The sequence below is a fragment of the Molothrus ater genome, chromosome 3 (genome assembly GCF_012460135.2).
Source record: "Molothrus ater isolate BHLD 08-10-18 breed brown headed cowbird chromosome 3, BPBGC_Mater_1.1, whole genome shotgun sequence".
Lineage (NCBI taxonomy): Eukaryota > Metazoa > Chordata > Aves > Passeriformes > Icteridae > Molothrus > Molothrus ater.
The window spans coordinates 37,880,504-37,898,751 of record NC_050480.2 but is presented as its reverse complement, the minus strand read 5'-3'; the positions used below and the strand labels follow the sequence as shown (position 1 = coordinate 37,898,751).

Here is an 18,248-nt window from a genome sequence, read left to right as displayed (position 1 = left end):
GGTTCACACTGGGTGGGGTGGCAGACATCTTCATTTTCTACATTGATGAGAAACTATGCCCCAAACCACTGTGTTAAAGTTACAGTAAAGTAGTAGTTCTCTTTCTTATTTGCTCTGAACATAAAAATTGTAACAGTTATGCTACAAAAGTACAATATCCCCAAAATCATGTGGTTATCTTTGTGAAATTTATAGAACTGATGCATCCACAAACCCATATGCAAAAAGTGTATTGCATGTTGATGATATATAATGCATATTTCCTTCATTACAGTTACAAACAACAGCATATTCAAGAAACTGTTAAGCAAAATATGCAAGAAACTGTTAAGCAAATATACCCTGATAATCAGACGACCATGAAAGTTTAAGCCTCTTCAACAATTAACATCTTTCATAACACTGCTAGAAGCATTGATGAAAATTTAAGTGTGAAAAATGTACATTCTTTATTCTGCAGTTTAGATACAGAATAAAATTTAACTTTTCAGAAAATAAAACTATAGCTACAGCTTTGAGAGCTGTCAGTTTTCTTTTGAGGATAAAGTACATGCACTTTTTCCAGTTACTTTATTGCACATAATGTACAGTCATAAATGGTGTTTATTTACATGTGTTTTGGCAACGTCCATGTTTGCTTTTCCCCTCAGAATACATTATTTTGCACAAACAAAACCTTAAATGTTTCACACAAACTGCCATAATACAAGTCAAAGCATATATGTATATATATCTCTTTATTGTTGCTGTATTTTCAATTAATTCTACTAAGAGTTTCAGATCTCGGTTAATCTTTGCCTTGGGAGGCAGACTCCTCCCAGTTAGTCTGTTGTCAAAGACAGACCCCCGAACTGCAGGCACCAAGAAATCAGGACTGCAGCCTGCTGTGTCCTAAGCCCCAGCCCCTATGCACCACCTGCAATTAGTGCGCAGGCACAGAGAAGGAAGAGCGCTCTACTTTCATTAACCAGTTTGATTCAACATTGATTACCACGTGTTAATGCTATGGGTCATGTGTTATTTGGACAGTATTCCATTAACAGTGTTTTAGAGAAAAATATATAAAACATATTAAAACAAAACAGAAATTCCAGGAACAGTTATGTACTTCCATGTACTTCCAGCCCTAGGAATGTGTTACTCAGATTCTACTCTGTACAATGTACTATTTCTGATAACTGGTATTTTTATCCATACACAAAGAACTCAGTTTCATATACTCATGTTTCCCCCAAGTTAATTTCTTAATGGATGGTAACACACTTCAATGTTTCCCTGCGTTTTCAGGGCAGAAAACCTTTTAGTGGTCCCCCTCATGTAGTACAATCTGGCAATAAACCTTTTGCTACATGTAGATTTTGGAAACACTTTTAAAAGATATATTCAAATAAAAGATCAGTATCGTCAGTATACTGAACATATGCTCATTAAAAATATCTTAAAGATGTTCTTGAAGGCACTTTATAACATGCACAAAAATACTCTTGAAGAAACTATATTTGTTGTACTTTGGTACAACATTTAAGATATGAACAGCATTGCTCAGATTTTACTTTGAAAGTCTAGATTATATTTTTGTTTATATTCTCACCTACAAAAAAATATTTCCTCTAAGATAAATCCCATTTTATTGGATCAAAGACCAATGATCTAATTGTCTTGAATGTATGATCTTTCAAACGTTAAGACAATTTAATCTCAGAATGGTAAGAAAGAAAAAGAAGCTAATTTCAGTGATTCAACAATATTGAATAATATCCTCAAATGTGGTGATGAAAACAGTTCGTACCTCTCCTATAAGCAGGCAAAGTATAAAACAGTTGAATTTTCAGATAGGCACTCAGGTAAATTGAGAAATACCTTTAGCGGGCAACAATAATGAATATATTATTTTGATTTTAAAGTTTTCCTATTTTTTTCTGCCCTTAAGCTCTAAAGTACTACAAAATTTACAGCAACTTTGACTACTGCATATACTGAAAAATGAGATGAAAACACACTGTGGACAAAGTATAACAGCAGTTAACATCTATTGATAAAAACACAAAATAATAAAAATATTACAGAAAAGCAGTAGTTCTGGAAATAGAAGTATTCTTCAATAAAAACATTAAAGTTTTGTTTCATCTGAATAGTTTCACCTATACTGGACAGAGTACTTCACCTAACTACATGTGTGCCTCTGATAAAATTCTTTAAGAATATAAATTATTTGCTCTGTAATGACACTTGTTCCATTATCCAGTCAAAAGGTCCTGATATTATCTGTTATAAATATCTAATATTCCTATTATCTGCCTGTGGCTGAGTTTTAGGATAGCAACATGATCTGTTAAATTAAAAAAGAAAATTCTGCACAAGTGAAACTATTCAAAATGAATTAGTATTTCATCTCGACCTAAAACTTTTGTAAAACAAAGAACTACGTGCCATTAGAAAACTAACAAATGTCATCAAAGCTAGACTATTTTTCTCCATAAAAATGCATAAAATTTTAATTACTACAAATACTGTGAGAACTCTATAGTTTTATGTTGCATGTATTTCAAGATAAATAGTTTGAAAAGTCATAAATTAAAGGAGGAATTTGAACAGATTCAGATTCCTCATCTGAATTTTTACTATCTACAGGAAAAAAATGGACTTTCAGAAAGAAAACTGATGACATCTGAAAAGTTACCAACATTGAGGAGATCCCTCAACATTAACAGTAATTATGCCCACTCAAGGTTACAAATCTAGAACTACCTGGGAAATGTAAAGGAGCCTCAGACAGTGTAGCTCTAAGAAAGGGGAAGCATATCTGTAAAAATATTTGCATAGATGAACATTCAAAACAGCATTTTCACCATTTCAATTCCCTGCATTCATGTTGCTCCAGTCATCCACAGGGATAAAGATCACATAAAGGCAGCTCTGGAATTTGAAATGGATGTTGCTTGGTAATTTAGGGAAAGGTGTATTTTTGTACTTTCTGCAGTCACTAGGAAAAGATCCAGTCTGACCTTTGGCTTACAGAAGTTGTACTCCCCTGAGCTAGGCAATACTGATAGACTTTGCAGAAGTACCAAAAATAAAGTTACTTGAAACAGCGTGGTATAAATAAGGCACTTTTGCCAAAGGAAACCCCCAGGTTTTGTGTTTCAATGTACAGCAATTCTATCCAGAAATATTTTGTGCTTAAAAACATCACGTGATGCAACAGTGAATCGGGTGCCAAAACCAACACATCCCAAATTACTGTGCGATTAACTGCAACCTCAGAATGGTTCAACAAAGAATCAAACTGGTTTCTGTACACCATCACGATTTACCAATACACTGGCATCTTTTGCTCTTTTGCTGTGAGCCAACAATAATTATTTTAGAGAAAGAAAAAGAAAGTGTGGAATTAGTAATGCAGATGCTGAAAGGCAAGTGGCAAGACTCTACAAGAAGAATGCCTCAAAAATGCTACTTTGTTCCCATTTCTACTGGCACCTATTCCCCAAGGTAAAAGGTCAGAATGACCAAAGCCAACTTAATAGTAGTGTGCAGAATGTCAGCTGACAAACAACATAAAAACAAGTCACGTTGTGTTATCTGTGGTCACGTTCTTCAGGGTTAGTCCAGTAACTCGACTTTACATTCTTCCGTCTTTATTTGTTTATTTTAATTAAACATGTAATGGTTAATAAACAGACATAATCCAGAGTTAGTAGGTTGGTATTATAACATTTATTAAAATAATGCTATGGGTTAATAGAAACAGCAAAGAACCAAAGAATTAAAATGCAAGCTATGTAAAAACCCAACTAAAACCCAAATATGTCTAATGTATTCATCCAGTAGCTAACTAAAAGCCCAAGAAAGACAACACTCCCAATATAATAAAGTACTGCAAAACAATTGGCAATTTTTCAGTTATCAAAATTGTGGGTTTTGCATTTTGTATCCTTTTTTCTCAATCAGGAAAAAAATTCTTTTGAATGTTATATAACATACATATAAAACAAGATAGAAAAATACATTATAAACTTGTAACAATGGCTGTAAATACATTATCTTACATGTTTCTCATAGGCAATAGGTTGGTTATGGTACATACATAGCATGAAACTACTAAGATAATAAAGAATAGACAAATACATGTCATCTGTACGGTTACATACAAGCGACACTCCCATCTACCCACTCTAAAAAAATTACATAATACTGTCAGAAAGAAGTCTTAAAACTACTTATTTTAATAAAGAAAAAGTCATTAAAGAATGATAATACTGAGAACCAAGGCATTCAGAGATTTCAAAAGTCATGCTTTTTTTTTTAAGCTGATCCAAAATTTTGTCAACTAAGTTTTCAGAAGTTTGTTCAGAGCAAACATTACTTTCACATGTCACACATCTATTCCATACACTTCCCCTCCCCCCCAAAAAAAGACCTTTGATAAATGTCTAAAATGTCCAGGTTTTATCATAGTTGAGATGAAACTGGATCAAATACTGGTATTGTTTTAGCAAATCTCTCTTCAAATGTTTGAGTGTCGCAAGTTTATTCAACCAACCAACCAAAATAAAATCAAAATGGCACAGCATATACTGTAAATAAAATCAACACAACTGTATGTGTAACAGGAAGACAAAGCTGGTGGCACAATAAACAAAAATCTAGCTGAATATGAAAGGATGAATGTCTATTGCATAGTAAATAAACTGATAATTATTTCCAGGTGAGACAAGATGTTAGATGAGGTCACCATGCAGGTGCTTAAAAATGTAAGCCCTCTTAGCTTACTATTGACCTTTCATTTGGAAGCTGTGAAGATTTGCAGGAGGAGAATAAGTTGACAAGAGGGGAGTAAAATTATCACCTGATATTTGCCAAGTTTAGTACTGAGCCCCACAATGTAACACTTAATGTTTTCAGAATTAAATACTGTGCGTTCAACAGCTTCGGCTCTTGCAATTGCCCAGTTATTCGAACCTCATGTGGAAACAAGGGTTAAAAATAAGGTATAGCTGGACTTCAAAAGGCTGAAGTCCCTCTCCTGCTTATCTTTTCAAGAAAAGCCAATGGGCCAGATCTAACAATAGTCAAAGACGAGCTGAAAAGTAAAGCAACTTCCATGCTGTTTGCCACTGCAGGAGCTGTTCCTGGGAACTGGGGATGTGCTCAGTCACTGACTGAAAACTCGCTAAGCACTTTCAGTTTCATTATCTGCAGAACATCCATTTTCTGGGTGATGCCAAAGCCTACTACAGTTGATGTAATATTTATTTCAACCAGAATCAAGAAAACTCCTCTCTATCCCTGAACAAAAATGACGTAACTTCCAGCTCTACAAACATTTGTCAGCTAATAATCTCCTTCAGCATGAGACAGTCTGTATCACAGAACCCTTTGGTTTACGTTGCACAAGTACGGCATTTGCTATGATTTAAAAAGTAGAGTGGCTGAAATAATAATGGGCTGGTTTGATGAAAACTTAGCAAATACTTCACTTAATGAGATTTTGGCAAAGTCACATCACACTAGTATGGCAAAAATCAGGTAATTAATATGGTCAACTCATCATTTGTCTTCCCTCACAGCTTCTTTCACATACTGGGCGACTGAGTGGCATGCAGTAACTTGTCTGAGGGAGAAGCTGATTATACAAGACATTTGACTAAATGACCATGAAGAAAATAAGGCACTTCCTTTTCTTTAGACTTATTCCAATACTTAAAAAATAAAAAAGAAAGACTAAAAGGCTCTTTTGGTCTTTTGTTTCTTGACAACCACCAGAAAAAATCATTTAATGAAATAAAGGGTTTCTTTGTTCTTTTTTTCTTTTTTTATAACACTTGAAAGTATAAAATGCTACATTTCCAAAAATATATTTTTTTTCTGCACCAGCACCCTTGTATAGTAAAAGTATCTACTTTTTTGTTCATTTTGTTTCAATGCACTACACTTTATCTACATTTCATTACATGTATACAGCAAATAGGCAAGCATGGCTTTTACATCCTTAATGAAATTTTTTCTATACAGGGAGGTTTAAAAAAAATATTTGAACAGTTTGCCCAGTAATGTGACACATAATGCATGTACCTTGTTCTCATGTAATCTTCCAAGGAGATTAAAATATGGTTAAAACAATTTAAACTTGTATTTCGCTTTAATAGTGTTGCTGTTTTGTTCTCTGCATTAATGTAGTTCTGAAAAGTCATCGTAATCTGCATTTCATGGCACACTTTCCTTTAAAATGTCCAATTTGGCAGGCAATAGAAAAAAGGCTGCAACATCTGCCCTTTGAGGGCACTGGTAGTGACTAAACAGCATATCAAATTTTGAATACTTTTTGGAATCCCTTCCCCAATGACATCCCTGACCAAAGGTTCATGCATGATGCATCATCACACAGTACATTCAGAGAGAGCTTTGACTTTTTTTTTTTTTTTTTTTTTTTTTTTTTCTGAGAAGAAAAATATTCCTAGAAGTCTCTCACAGTAACTGCCTCTGTCATCGGGTAGTTAAGGGACATCTGTCTCCATCTCGTGCGAGGCCTCCTTACCGTTCGCTTGGGGCGGGACACTAGAGGATGATCAGTGCGGAGGGATGAGTTGGACCTTATTGCTTTACTACTATTCAGTGCAGGTTCTAGAACCACTTTCACCCAAACAGGAGAACAACAAAAAGCGGAGTTGGAGGACAACAATTTCTTTGTCTGTTTTGTTAGATGGTAAGACGAACGGACAAGTGCCCCAGCTCGCTGCACTGAAGACAGGCAAGCAAAGGCGTTTACCAGTTAACTGATCAGCAGGCAGGCATGGTCAGGTCATCATTGGGTGAAGAGTTCAGAGGTCAGAAGGTCATAGGTTAGTTGCCGGTGGCGGCTGGGTGGTTAGAAACAAAAATAATAAAAAAAATAAAAAAATAAAAAAACAAAAACAAAAAAAAAGAAAGAAAAGATAGAGAAGAGATTAGTTCCAGCTAGTGACGGCTTAATGACAACATGAAAACTAATCACAACTAATAAAAAAAACAAGCATGTTTAATTCTGACATACTGATCGACACCATCTACAGAATGCAATAAAATCATGACAGCCCTCCATCATGATTTGGACACGTGAAGGAGAAGCCCACTCCCACAAAACCGGTTAACAGGAGAAATAGAGATAAAATATGACTAACGACTAATGGTTAGTAGCAGTCGATGAAGGAAAATTGGAAAACAAAAAACGATGAACAGTTTCTGAATTGGGTAGAAGATTTCTGGAACAACAGTCAGTGCACAGCATCAGTATCTGACTGCTATTAAGCATTAGTACCTCCCCAGGTGCAAGCATTAAAGCAACTATTAATGATGGATGTGATTATTAATAACTGGTTGTTAAAAGAATGGAGTCATCTAAGGAATTCTGGACTTAGAGAAACAATTTGGTTCAACAAACTATGGGCCAAACAAAGGGTTTTTGTTCAATAAATTTTTTATTGCCTTTCATTTATTCTATTTACAAACAACATGGAATTTCTTGGCCTCATGATACAAAGCAGTACTATAAACTGTAGTCTAGCAACGTAGGCATCATCGTGGAAACCAGGAAAACGCTCAGCCTGCTACTATAGCTAGCATTTTCCCGTTCGAAATACTATTTTACACATATAGGACACTTATAAAATGCACTTGCATGTAAACACTGTAGAAGTCCTGCCATTTTAAAGTCTATACTTAAAAAGCTCTAAGTACATGAAAAAATAGAGAAAATATCTAATTGATACTAATAAGGCATTTTAAAACTACAAACAGCTCTCTTTATTCATTTTCAAAGCTAATACTCTGCAAATACAATAAAATCTGACATTTCATATACATTCCTGCTTTATATTTTTATATTTTAAAAGAAGCCACCTGTAAATACTATTTTCTTTTGCAAAAAAAAGGAAAAAAGAAAAAAACAACAAAACAAACAAAAAAATAAAACCCAAAACCACAAACAAATTACAGTAAAACATAAAAAAGTTCTCAAGTGGAAAGTTATCATTCCCAATGTTCTTGAGCTATTCCTTCTTTAATCATTCTCTCGCATTCTCCTTCACCAAACTTGGTCCACTTAACAGTAGTATAATTTTTTTTTTTTTTTAAGACTCATTCAACAGCTTAATTAGAGCTAATAAATTCTGAGGTTGATAAAAGTTTCTGTACTGTTGCCATTTTGACTAAGGCAGAGGAGATGAAAGTGAGAAAGGTATTCAGTGCAAAGTCAGATTTGTGCCATTACATAAATGAAGTCCAGTAGATGTAATATTCACAGATACCATCGATTTAACAATCTTTCTTGTGGGTTCATTTACTTTCACATAATAAAAGTGGCCTATCATTTAGGATACAGTTCATAACACTACAAAAAATTACTACTGTAACATAAATGAGACCAAACGCTCCCTGAATTTTATTTCAGAATCATGCTAAGTGGGATTTGTTTAAATTATAACAACTGTTTCAAAAAGAAGGAAAAATAAAAATAAATATTTTATGTGGCACAATCTTACCACTTTACAGGTATACTAGAAACAGACTCTTAAAGCATTTTGATACTCATTACAAATTTGATTAAAAGGTATTAAAATTTATATATAAATTATGTGAAAATTGGTTTGAATAAAACATTTGAGAAAATTCTCAGCATTAATATTTCTTGTGGAGTTTAAAATCAAAGCAAGCTACCTTTAAAAAAATACCAGGACACCTGTGATACATCCTCTGCCAAGTCTCTGGCCTTCTACAGTACACACAGGTTTGTCAACTGTGCAACACCATTTACAGTTTATTACAATTAAATCAGTCAGTCTCTCTGTTATATGAATCAAATTCAATTTTGTATTATTTATAAACTGGGGGTTTATTCTGAGTTAAAATGAGCTATATTTTCCAACTCTTCACCAATTCTACATGCTTAGTTGTAAAACATTTACACATTTGGGGATTCTTGCTTTAAATGCAGTGCTTATCTCTGGAAAAACAACCCAAACCCAACAAAAAAATCAAAATTATGCAAAGAATAAAAACTACTTAAAAAGTGAATGCAGTAGTACTACAAAATCATCTGAATCAATTTAGAATTTAAAAAAAAAACAAAAACCACCAACTTTAGACCCGATGAATGCAAAGATAGATTTAGTGACACTTAACTACGTAAGAAAAAAATTCCACATGAAAAAAATAGTATTTCGGTTTGCTGACATTGCTTTTTGTGGCCATGGCTATAGAAATATCCTGGTGACAGAATAGCCAAATAGGTGAATATGGCAAATACTGACAGTATTTTAATTCTACAATATAATTTTAGTACATTAAAAAAATTTTAATGCTGAACAAAGTTGTCACCAAAACCTTTTGTGTGAGACTTTTAGATATGTGCAGGGATAACCCAGGATTTAAAATTCAAAATACAATGGAGTTCAGTTGTAAAATTAACTGGGATTATTTAGATAAGACTTTAAGATAATGTTTTCCTGAAATATCAGCATGGTTTTCCTAAGAGAGAGGTATGCATGATTTATTCCACAGGAAAAAGATGTGTATTTATTTATCTGCTTAAGACAGTGGGTTTCCAATATTGTTAGAAATGAATGCTGGTTTATCATAAAATGGCTGTATTTTAAAAGAGGGTGAAATTATGCCAATAATTAATTTAAATAACTTTAAAGTGACCCAGATGAAACATCTAGGCCCTTCAAAAATATTTAAAATCCATGTTGAGCAAATATTACAATGATAAACTACAAAATGGTATTTTCTCCATGAAAACACCCCTATCCCCACTTTACCAGTGTATTTACTAGTTGTCTCAGGTAAATATCTAATTGCTAAAAAGGTAGCCATATCTGTCACCTGAAACTATCACTGCAGATCATGAAGCATCATTATCAAAAAACTGGTTTTTGCAACATCAGGTCAAATTTTCAAAGACAACCAAATCCTTATCACCAATTTCTCTTGACTGAGATAGAAAAATAAAAAAAAAGGAAATATTAAAACCTATTTTCTTTTTTACTCTCTTTTTTTTTCTTTTTGGAAACATGGGCTGTGACATTTAACTGATTATATTCTGCTGCCCCATTGAAGAGTTCTCAAGAAATGAGAACAAGCCAATGGGCTGCAAGTAGTGGGCAGTGATATAAAACAATCTTACAGAAAATTAAAATAGTGTCCTGTATCAGCTTTATGCTTTCTGTAAAGCCTAAGATTATATCAAAGATAAAAATGTTGCATAAATATACCAAATATCCAGGAAGGCCCCATTTACAGTATTGACCAGAATCTGTATTCTCTCTTGTAGTTAATTTATGGAAGGTTGTGAGAAGTGTGGTCAATGCTAGGAGATGTCAGATCTGTCACTGGAATTTGGCTTTTGAATATTACAATATAATGGAAATCTGCACAAGACTGATTTGGGTGAGAGCAGAATAATAATACTTGGCACAAAATGCTTTGCATCCTCAAAGCCCTGTACAAAACAAGAACCCCCACAACACCCCTGTGAGGTAGGGAAGTATTATTATCCTTATTTGACCAATGGGAAACCATACACAGAGAGATTAAATGACTTGCTGAAAACCACAGTGAATCAGCAGCAGGGATGGGATAAGAATTCATCCCCCATACTGCTTCCTAGCCAATGTCAATAAACCGAAAATATCAGTTTTCTCAATTAGCTTAAACACTTCATTCAGGGGTCCAAAGGCATGACACTTGAGTAACAGGAGAAAAATGAAGATTTACTTTCCATTCAAAGGTTAAAGAGAGATGCCCAAATATTGGATGTCATCTCACCAACAGGTCTTCAAAAGTTGTTTCTCCTTCAGATTACACATTTTAGCAGCAAAAGGCAAATACCAAGAAATAGATTTTGGAAAAAAAACCCAAAACCAAACAAAAAACAAAACAACCAAAGCACCCTCCCTTCCCCTATCCATACTAATTCAAACTCAAACAACTTTTGAAGTTATCTTCACAGCCCTTACCTTTCTGAATTCAGTTAGGTATCTGAGAACATGCATCCTCCTCATAATATACAGTACAGTGGCTCAAAAGTTTATTGGAAAAAAAAAAGGAATCTAAATCTTCAGATTTCTCCAAACACAGACAGGAGGCATTTATTCCTTTACTTCTTTCTCATTAAGCAACCATCCATTCATTTTGTTTTGCAACACCAATCTGATATTTCCACGCCAATTAAAAGAATGAACTGGGGGCAGGGGGGGAAGAGGGGAACACAACCAAATTAATTATTGCAGCACTGATTTCATAGCGTTTCCTGATGCAGATAGATGTTTCATTTTTAAAACTCAATCAGTTATAGAATTTCTGTTAAATATATCAAATTATATCTATTTAATTGAGCTGGGAAGGCCAAGTTTAGAAATTTTTTTAAAAACTGCAAGCATTCCCAAAGCTTTAAAATATTAACTTTCCAGGTTTTTGAGAAAAATCATGAATGGGTGAAGACCGGGTATTTGGTTAACCAGCTGTGGTGTTGCAAATCTCATGTACACTCAAAGCACTTCTTACAAACAAGAACTGCAGAACTAAACTAACCTCGGTCTGCGGTCACAATCCTTTGGTAAGGATGGACACGCATATCGTGCCTTCGAACTTTAGTAGCCACCGCACCTAGTTAAATTGCAATTACCAAGACAAAGTTAGAAAACATTCACAGAAAACATTAACAGCAGGTTTATCAAAATGGATTTAAATGATCATTAACTACAAAAGTTCATTTTAAGAAAAGCAACAAGTTAAGGCACAGTAGTTTCAAATCTTAATCTTAAAAAGAAGTTTATCTGTGCAGATTAATATTGCATTTATTTTAAACATCCTGGCCTTAACCTGTTTAATCCATTCATTTACAATCCCAAAATTACAGTATTTCATGAAATCTATTAGACCCAAGCACATTTAAGCTTTACTAGTCACATATTCACTGAAGTGCCTTTCTTGCAGCAGGACTATTTTAAATAATGCCATCTTTAATACTGACAATTATTTGCTAACCTTAAGATCACTTCCAGTTCTACCACAAAAAAAAGTTTTAAAGCAATTCTTCAAGCCTACAGATTGTGATTTTAAACTTTAAGTCAATAAGTATGAACTGCAATGAATTAGGTGATTAGTAAAGCAAACACTATATAGAACACTTAGCAGTCAGTATACTACTATACACTCATAAATTACAGCTACTCTGTAATAATAGGACCTAATCCAAATTAATAGCACTATTTTATTTTAAATCTATGTGCAAAAAAGTGCAAGTAAGTCACTGACTGCTAGGCCAAGCTTTTTTCAAGGCTGCTGAAAACTAAGCATTTGTTAAAATTCAGATCTGATGAAGGATCAGTTAAGACCGTTCTTGAATTCTTAGCCTTTCGTTGGGAAAGCCATACCTGAAGATAAAAGGAAGGGAATTGAAAGTTAGTCACCAACTAAAATTTGATCTCAACACCAACATCCCCAAAAATACTGACAGGGATGCATTTCTCTGCCATTTCTAACAGAACTATTTTAAAACATCTTAAAGGTCCAGCACACAAATGGACAAAATACTATTAATGAGAATGAGCATATAACAAAATAAAACTCAACTCAAATCCAAATTTAATGCAATTAACTCTATACAATTGCTCAGATAATAGAGCAGATGTATTAAGAGTTATAGATTCTAGGCAGCTAAAGGGGAGTGTGGGGTTCTTTTCCCCTGCTCCCTTTTCCTTCTTTAAATAACATTTTCTGATGAGGTCTGTTTTGGGCAATACACCTCACACAGTTGGGCCTGAGAGTATACAGTAGTTTCAGATGCCATTTTAGAAGTAATTTTAATTTTTCCCTCATATCTCTTTATAGAAAGTCCTGCAAGAAATCCAAGTTCCCTGCATTGTAATAAAGTGCACTCTGGAATGCTGTATTTCTTTACTTGCTATTAACTGAATTCAGGAGAGGGGCTTGCCACTAACAGCTGCTTTGATGAACTCTTTGTGACTTTATCCCACATGTACCACAACTGGACTCTACTGAGAGTAGAGGAGCTAGGAAGAATATTTACATGTTTGTGGGAAATTAATAAACAATAATGCTATCATATGCTTGCAGAATTTTGGCAAGGGGTTAACTGACAACAACCATAAGCTGACAGACGTACTGCATACTTTTGTCCTACTAGAATTTTTGTTATTGATTCACTAATCCTGCAAGACAGAAGTGTGAAATACATTTTCTTTTTTACTGTACATAATGTGGAAACACGCACACATACAGATAACTCACCAAGTATTTGTCATGTGAAACACTGATTTTTTTGCAATACTTTCAACAAAATATTGACTTTGAACCTTATTGTCCAGTGTTCATTAGAGATGTTTAGAATTCATGTAAATCAATAACTGCCACTGAACAAACTAAGATCAAAGTCCTAGAAAATCAACATTATGCAGGACCAAGGTCATATGCAATTCAGAACAAACAGAAGAGAAAGATTATTTAGATTCTGGAGAGGGTAGGGAAGGAAGAAACTATTGGAACTGCTTGTTCCATATTGGCCAGTTAACTGAATTGCCACGGCCGCTTTATCATTCTTGCCTTCACACACCAAGTCAGTGGTCTGAAATATTAGGAATGATGGACATTTCAATGCAACGTATATAAAAGAAGCCATCAGTAAAGTTGCTAATTTTATTTTGGTGAGAACTTGGTTTGCTTTATATTCATTCACTGAAATAATTTTCTGCTCACAATATAATTTAGCGCTTTCTGACACTGAAGAGAGATTTATCAGCTGCATACTAAATAAACAAAAAATCCAACTGAACAAAGACTTCTCCACTCCCTCCAGTTTTGCTAGCTAATATGATATAGCAAAATGAGAAGCCCTCTCTTCCAAAAATTGCTGGATGTTAATTTATGTTTAAGAGAATACAAACTGAGCTGTTATTCATGGGACCCCAGGTGACATATAATAGACCTCAACTTGTATTTAGCTTCTTTCCCCCTTGCCTATGTATGGGCAACTTGTATTTAGGTTTTTTCCCCCTTGCCATCTAATATCATACAAACATGAAGACATTTATTTTTGGTAAATTTATGAATATAAACTAAGCACACACATTCAGGAATGCCAAACACATTTAAAATGTTTAAGAGCTGCACCACTTGAGCAGCTCACCTGGGCGGCTTTGATCTACCTGAAATAAGTTTGTTGCTTCAGATTTTTTTCTTTGAGCTCCATGAACCTCAACCTTGCAAACACAACAGAAGCACAAGCAACACATTCTGCAGCCATCCACGCACAAAGGTCTTACCTAATACACCACTAGGTTCAATAGGGTACTCAAGGATTGATGTAGCTGGTGCCAGTGTGTAGGGGTACTCGTATGGTGTGTAAATTAAACCGGCCTCGGGTCCGGGTGGAACTATTGCAGCGGTGGGATGAGGAGTTCCGTTTGGCATGACAGCGGTCTGTATTTGTCTGATCAAAGGCATTATGGTAGGGCCAGCTGGCGTAGGAGTACGCAGGGCAGCTGGTGGGAGAACAGGCGCAGGCCCAGTAATAATCCTTGGAGCCTGGGCTGTTGCTGCAAGAGAAAAGGCAAGGGCTGCTACAGTAAGCAAAGAAATTCAGAGGAAAGTATGGAGATAGCAGTACAAAACGTGGAAAGAATGGGAAAAAAGGGAAAAAGTAGGAAAGAAGAAAAATAAAAGGAAATCATTAGTACATGCGCTGATCACACAGTGCCAAAGCACACCATTCAAATGCAAACAGCTTTCCATTTTCCAGTGTGATTAAGTATGATCATGCAAAATAAAAAAGCCATTGTAAAACAGTGAGGTAGATTTCTCAAACAGGTTACACAGCACGAAAGCTCCATTTAGACCACATTTCTTCATTTATGCTATCAAGACTGCATGAGACTGAGATGCATGCAGGAAATACAAGGAAAATACTATCACAATCAAATACAGAGTACAAAATTTAGTGCATCTATAGAGTCCACAGACACTCAGTTATGCAGAGCTGCTGTATGAGTCTAGAGTTTTTATGTGTCTTAAAATTGTATTTAAACATATACACAATTCCCATTTCCAGGATCAGTGAAGCTGAAGGTGACCTAGAAACATGAATTGGTCCTGTCCTACCATAACATGAATAAAATAGGCTCAAATTTTATTTCCATATAAAATTTTTACCAAGTTACATACTTCCTTTGTATTAGAAGTTCACCATCGCCTTGCTTAAGTTAAAGAAAATAGGTGGTTTTTATGTATTGGTTTGGTTTTTTGTTTGTTTGTGGAGGTCTTGTTTGTTTTCTGAAGTGGTGCTAGCACGTTCAATTAAGTGTTATTTGAAGCCTGTTGGCACACCAGATGAACAACTTAAGCACTACATATCTGCTGGTAACAGTCAATCTTAAAGGGTTATAATTTATGCATTTCTATGCATTACTGTCGATCTACATGGATTTAATTAACTTAGAGGTGGCCTGAAAAGAGAAATGTGGCAAAGTTTTTCAGATTTGACACTGGTGAATATCTAAAATTATTTTTATTTTTTAAACAAAAATGCTCAGATAATATAAAACTAGTACTCAAATATTTATACTTCCTTTCTTAAACAGAAATAAACCTTCTACATCTTCAACTTTTCAGTAAAATGCAAACACAAAGGCTGAAATTGTCTTATCAAATAATGAGTATTAGTGTGGCAATCTCCAGTCAAAAAATAAATAAAAAATTCCATCTTCCCACTCACACTGATGCAATAGACCAATGGGAACAGACCAGAAAAAGAAATTGCTCAAATTATTAAAAACATTTCTGTGCAAAAGTTTGCATAAATTTAAGCTATTCTGAAAGCTATTTTAATCATAAATTTGCAATAATTTAGAGACTACCATATATTTAAAACTGATCTAGCTTTAAATATCATAGTGTTCATTAGGGCTGAAAGACTTACCATTACCATTGTAGTTGTAAAAGCCCTTGCTTATGTCCCTTTTCAAATCAGAATAATTACACTGGTGTAAGCACTCTCAAATTGACCTAACTGCATTCCAACCTTTAAACATAATCAACACTGAAATGGGGACTGTGTGGAGAAACAAATTTGCAAATATCAGTAGGTCCTTAGTGAAAAGACTGATTTAACTGTGCTTACACTTGACATCTGTATTACAGCTACAGCAAAAATGTACTTCTGAACAGCGTCAGCAACTATATTTTCGGGAGGAGAAATTAGATTTTCAACTGAAGAAAATAATCTATATCACACATAATAGGTGTATGCTTTCATTAGTAGGTGCGTGTAATTAATTTTCAAGTATAAACTTGTGCACACATGCGTTTGCAAAAGCATTTTCACACAAATGTAATGGAAGTAATCGTAAAAATGGCTCATTACATCACTGATCCGTGTGAACTCAGCTGTGAAATCAGTTGATGAATTGTTGGTAAAACATAACATTGGGGGTATGCATGCAAGCAAGATGAAAGGAAGGAATATAATACAGAAAAATGTATTCAGAGCATCTTGAACATCTGTAACATTTTAAAATTAAATCCCTAAAAATAAAAATGCAATGGAGTCTACTGTCCTTTATATGCTTTAAGGAAAAAATGACTGTCAAATAGAAAAATCTGGCTTAAGGGTTGAGGTTTACGTATTAGTAAATATTTACATATTAGTAAATATTTCAACCCATGCATACTGTTAAAAAAATAATGGGGACAAGAAACAAGCTAAAAAACCCCGTGAATGGACATAACTTATCCCCCAAAAATCTTTTGCAACAGCTACCTACAGTTTTGTTGGGTTCTTACTGCCTTCCATTCTCCAACATAAGTTGCCACTGTACATTTTCCAAAGATAGCTTGAACATTCAAAGCCTGCAAACACTTCTATGGCATTGACCCTTGAGCTCATGACATGCTTACGTGATTTGATGTTGGCATCTCTGTAGGTGCCATTCAGAATTGCAAGCTCCATCAGCTGCATCTTTTTAAGGCTGTCTTCTCCTTCTGCCTGTGTATGAAAAAATGGGAAGGAAGTCAGGATTATGAACTCACTAGTGCACATGATCTAAGTGACCTAGAATAAAATTGTTCAAGTTCTAACCAAGCAAAATACCTGTTTACCATTAGTTACAAAAGCAGCAAGCTTTGTCAACTTTTCCATATAATTAAGTGGAAGTTGCCAGTTGACTATCATTAATACTTGTTAACCAATATCTTCAAAGAGTTTTGGAAAAGGTTCGTAAAACAAATTATATAAATTAAGGATTAAAGGTAAATTGCATTTGGAAGAAATCACGTAAGGAATATTTTTCTCAAGTACATTTTCACGTACTCCTAAAGGTATCTTTAAAAAAATAGTACTATTGGGCCATAGGTTGAATAGCCATCACAAATTTTAAGCACTGTAGTTTATTGTAATTTGCTCCATTACAGTCAATACTGACTACTGGGGTGGGGCAAACAAAAAAATAAACAACAATCTTTGAGTAGCTTTCCAGACAGGATATTGACAACTGCCCTGAGTCTGAATTCCTTATTATGGCACATGTAGATGTATTCTGATGAGAATATTACTACTATTTACACAGCACACACTACTCTTCGTCTTGCTTCAATTAAAACTACTTCCCTGAAGTTACCTACTCCATTGATATTGTGCAGGTTGCATAAATATTAAGTAGCGTTCAGTAGAACAATTCTCACTTTTTCAGTTGGTAATAAAAATACTTCTAACATATATTATAATATATAACAGTATAATTTCATTTTTAAGACCAGAGATTTTCTGGTCTTTCCAAAAACACTACTATTTGTTTAGTCTACACTCTATCGAACAGCAAATGTGATTATGATAGAGAAAACCCAAGAGGGATGGTCAATGTCTACTTTAATGTCAGATTACCACCTTGTCTCCTGTATGGAATGCCACTGCTGAAATTCTTAAGTCAGATGCATAGAAGGGCAGCTTTCCCATGAACTGCAATGCATTCTTCCTTTGCTAAACTGGATTTCTTACATTTTTACTTCTCGAATCACACAATATTTTCCAGGTATTTGGAACAGTATTTTCCAAGTTAATGAGCTTGTTATAGATACTTTACTCCCAAACTGTGGATTAGTAATTTACTAAAGTCCAAGATAAAAACAGTTTTAATATTTTATCTAAGCAAATCTAGTACTTATTGTGAGGTACACTCAAGGGTCACGACCCCTTGCAA

General features: G+C 34.5%; 1 protein-coding gene across 7 annotated transcripts in view; it reads right to left on the bottom strand.

Annotated features, from left to right (window-relative positions):
* Positions 1–424: 424 nt before the first annotated feature.
* Positions 425–18,248, bottom strand: part of QKI (QKI, KH domain containing RNA binding) — a 150,052-nt gene continuing 132,228 nt past the window's right edge. For 2 of the 7 annotated variants that reach the window (XM_036379930.1, XM_036379936.2), the window contains exons 5-8: positions 16,951–17,038; positions 14,322–14,618; positions 11,569–11,643; positions 425–6,860 (exon numbers count right to left, since the gene is read on the bottom strand). In XM_036379930.1, the coding sequence (XP_036235823.1) occupies positions 6,844–6,860; positions 11,569–11,643; positions 14,322–14,618; positions 16,951–17,038 (477 nt within the window). In that variant the 3' untranslated portion in view covers positions 425–6,843. Of the gene's footprint in view, positions 6,861–7,438; positions 12,414–14,310; positions 14,619–16,950; positions 17,039–18,248 lie in introns of those variants that run through there. The other 5 variants (XM_036379931.1, XM_036379932.1, XM_036379937.1 and 2 more) reach the window with 5 other exon arrangements.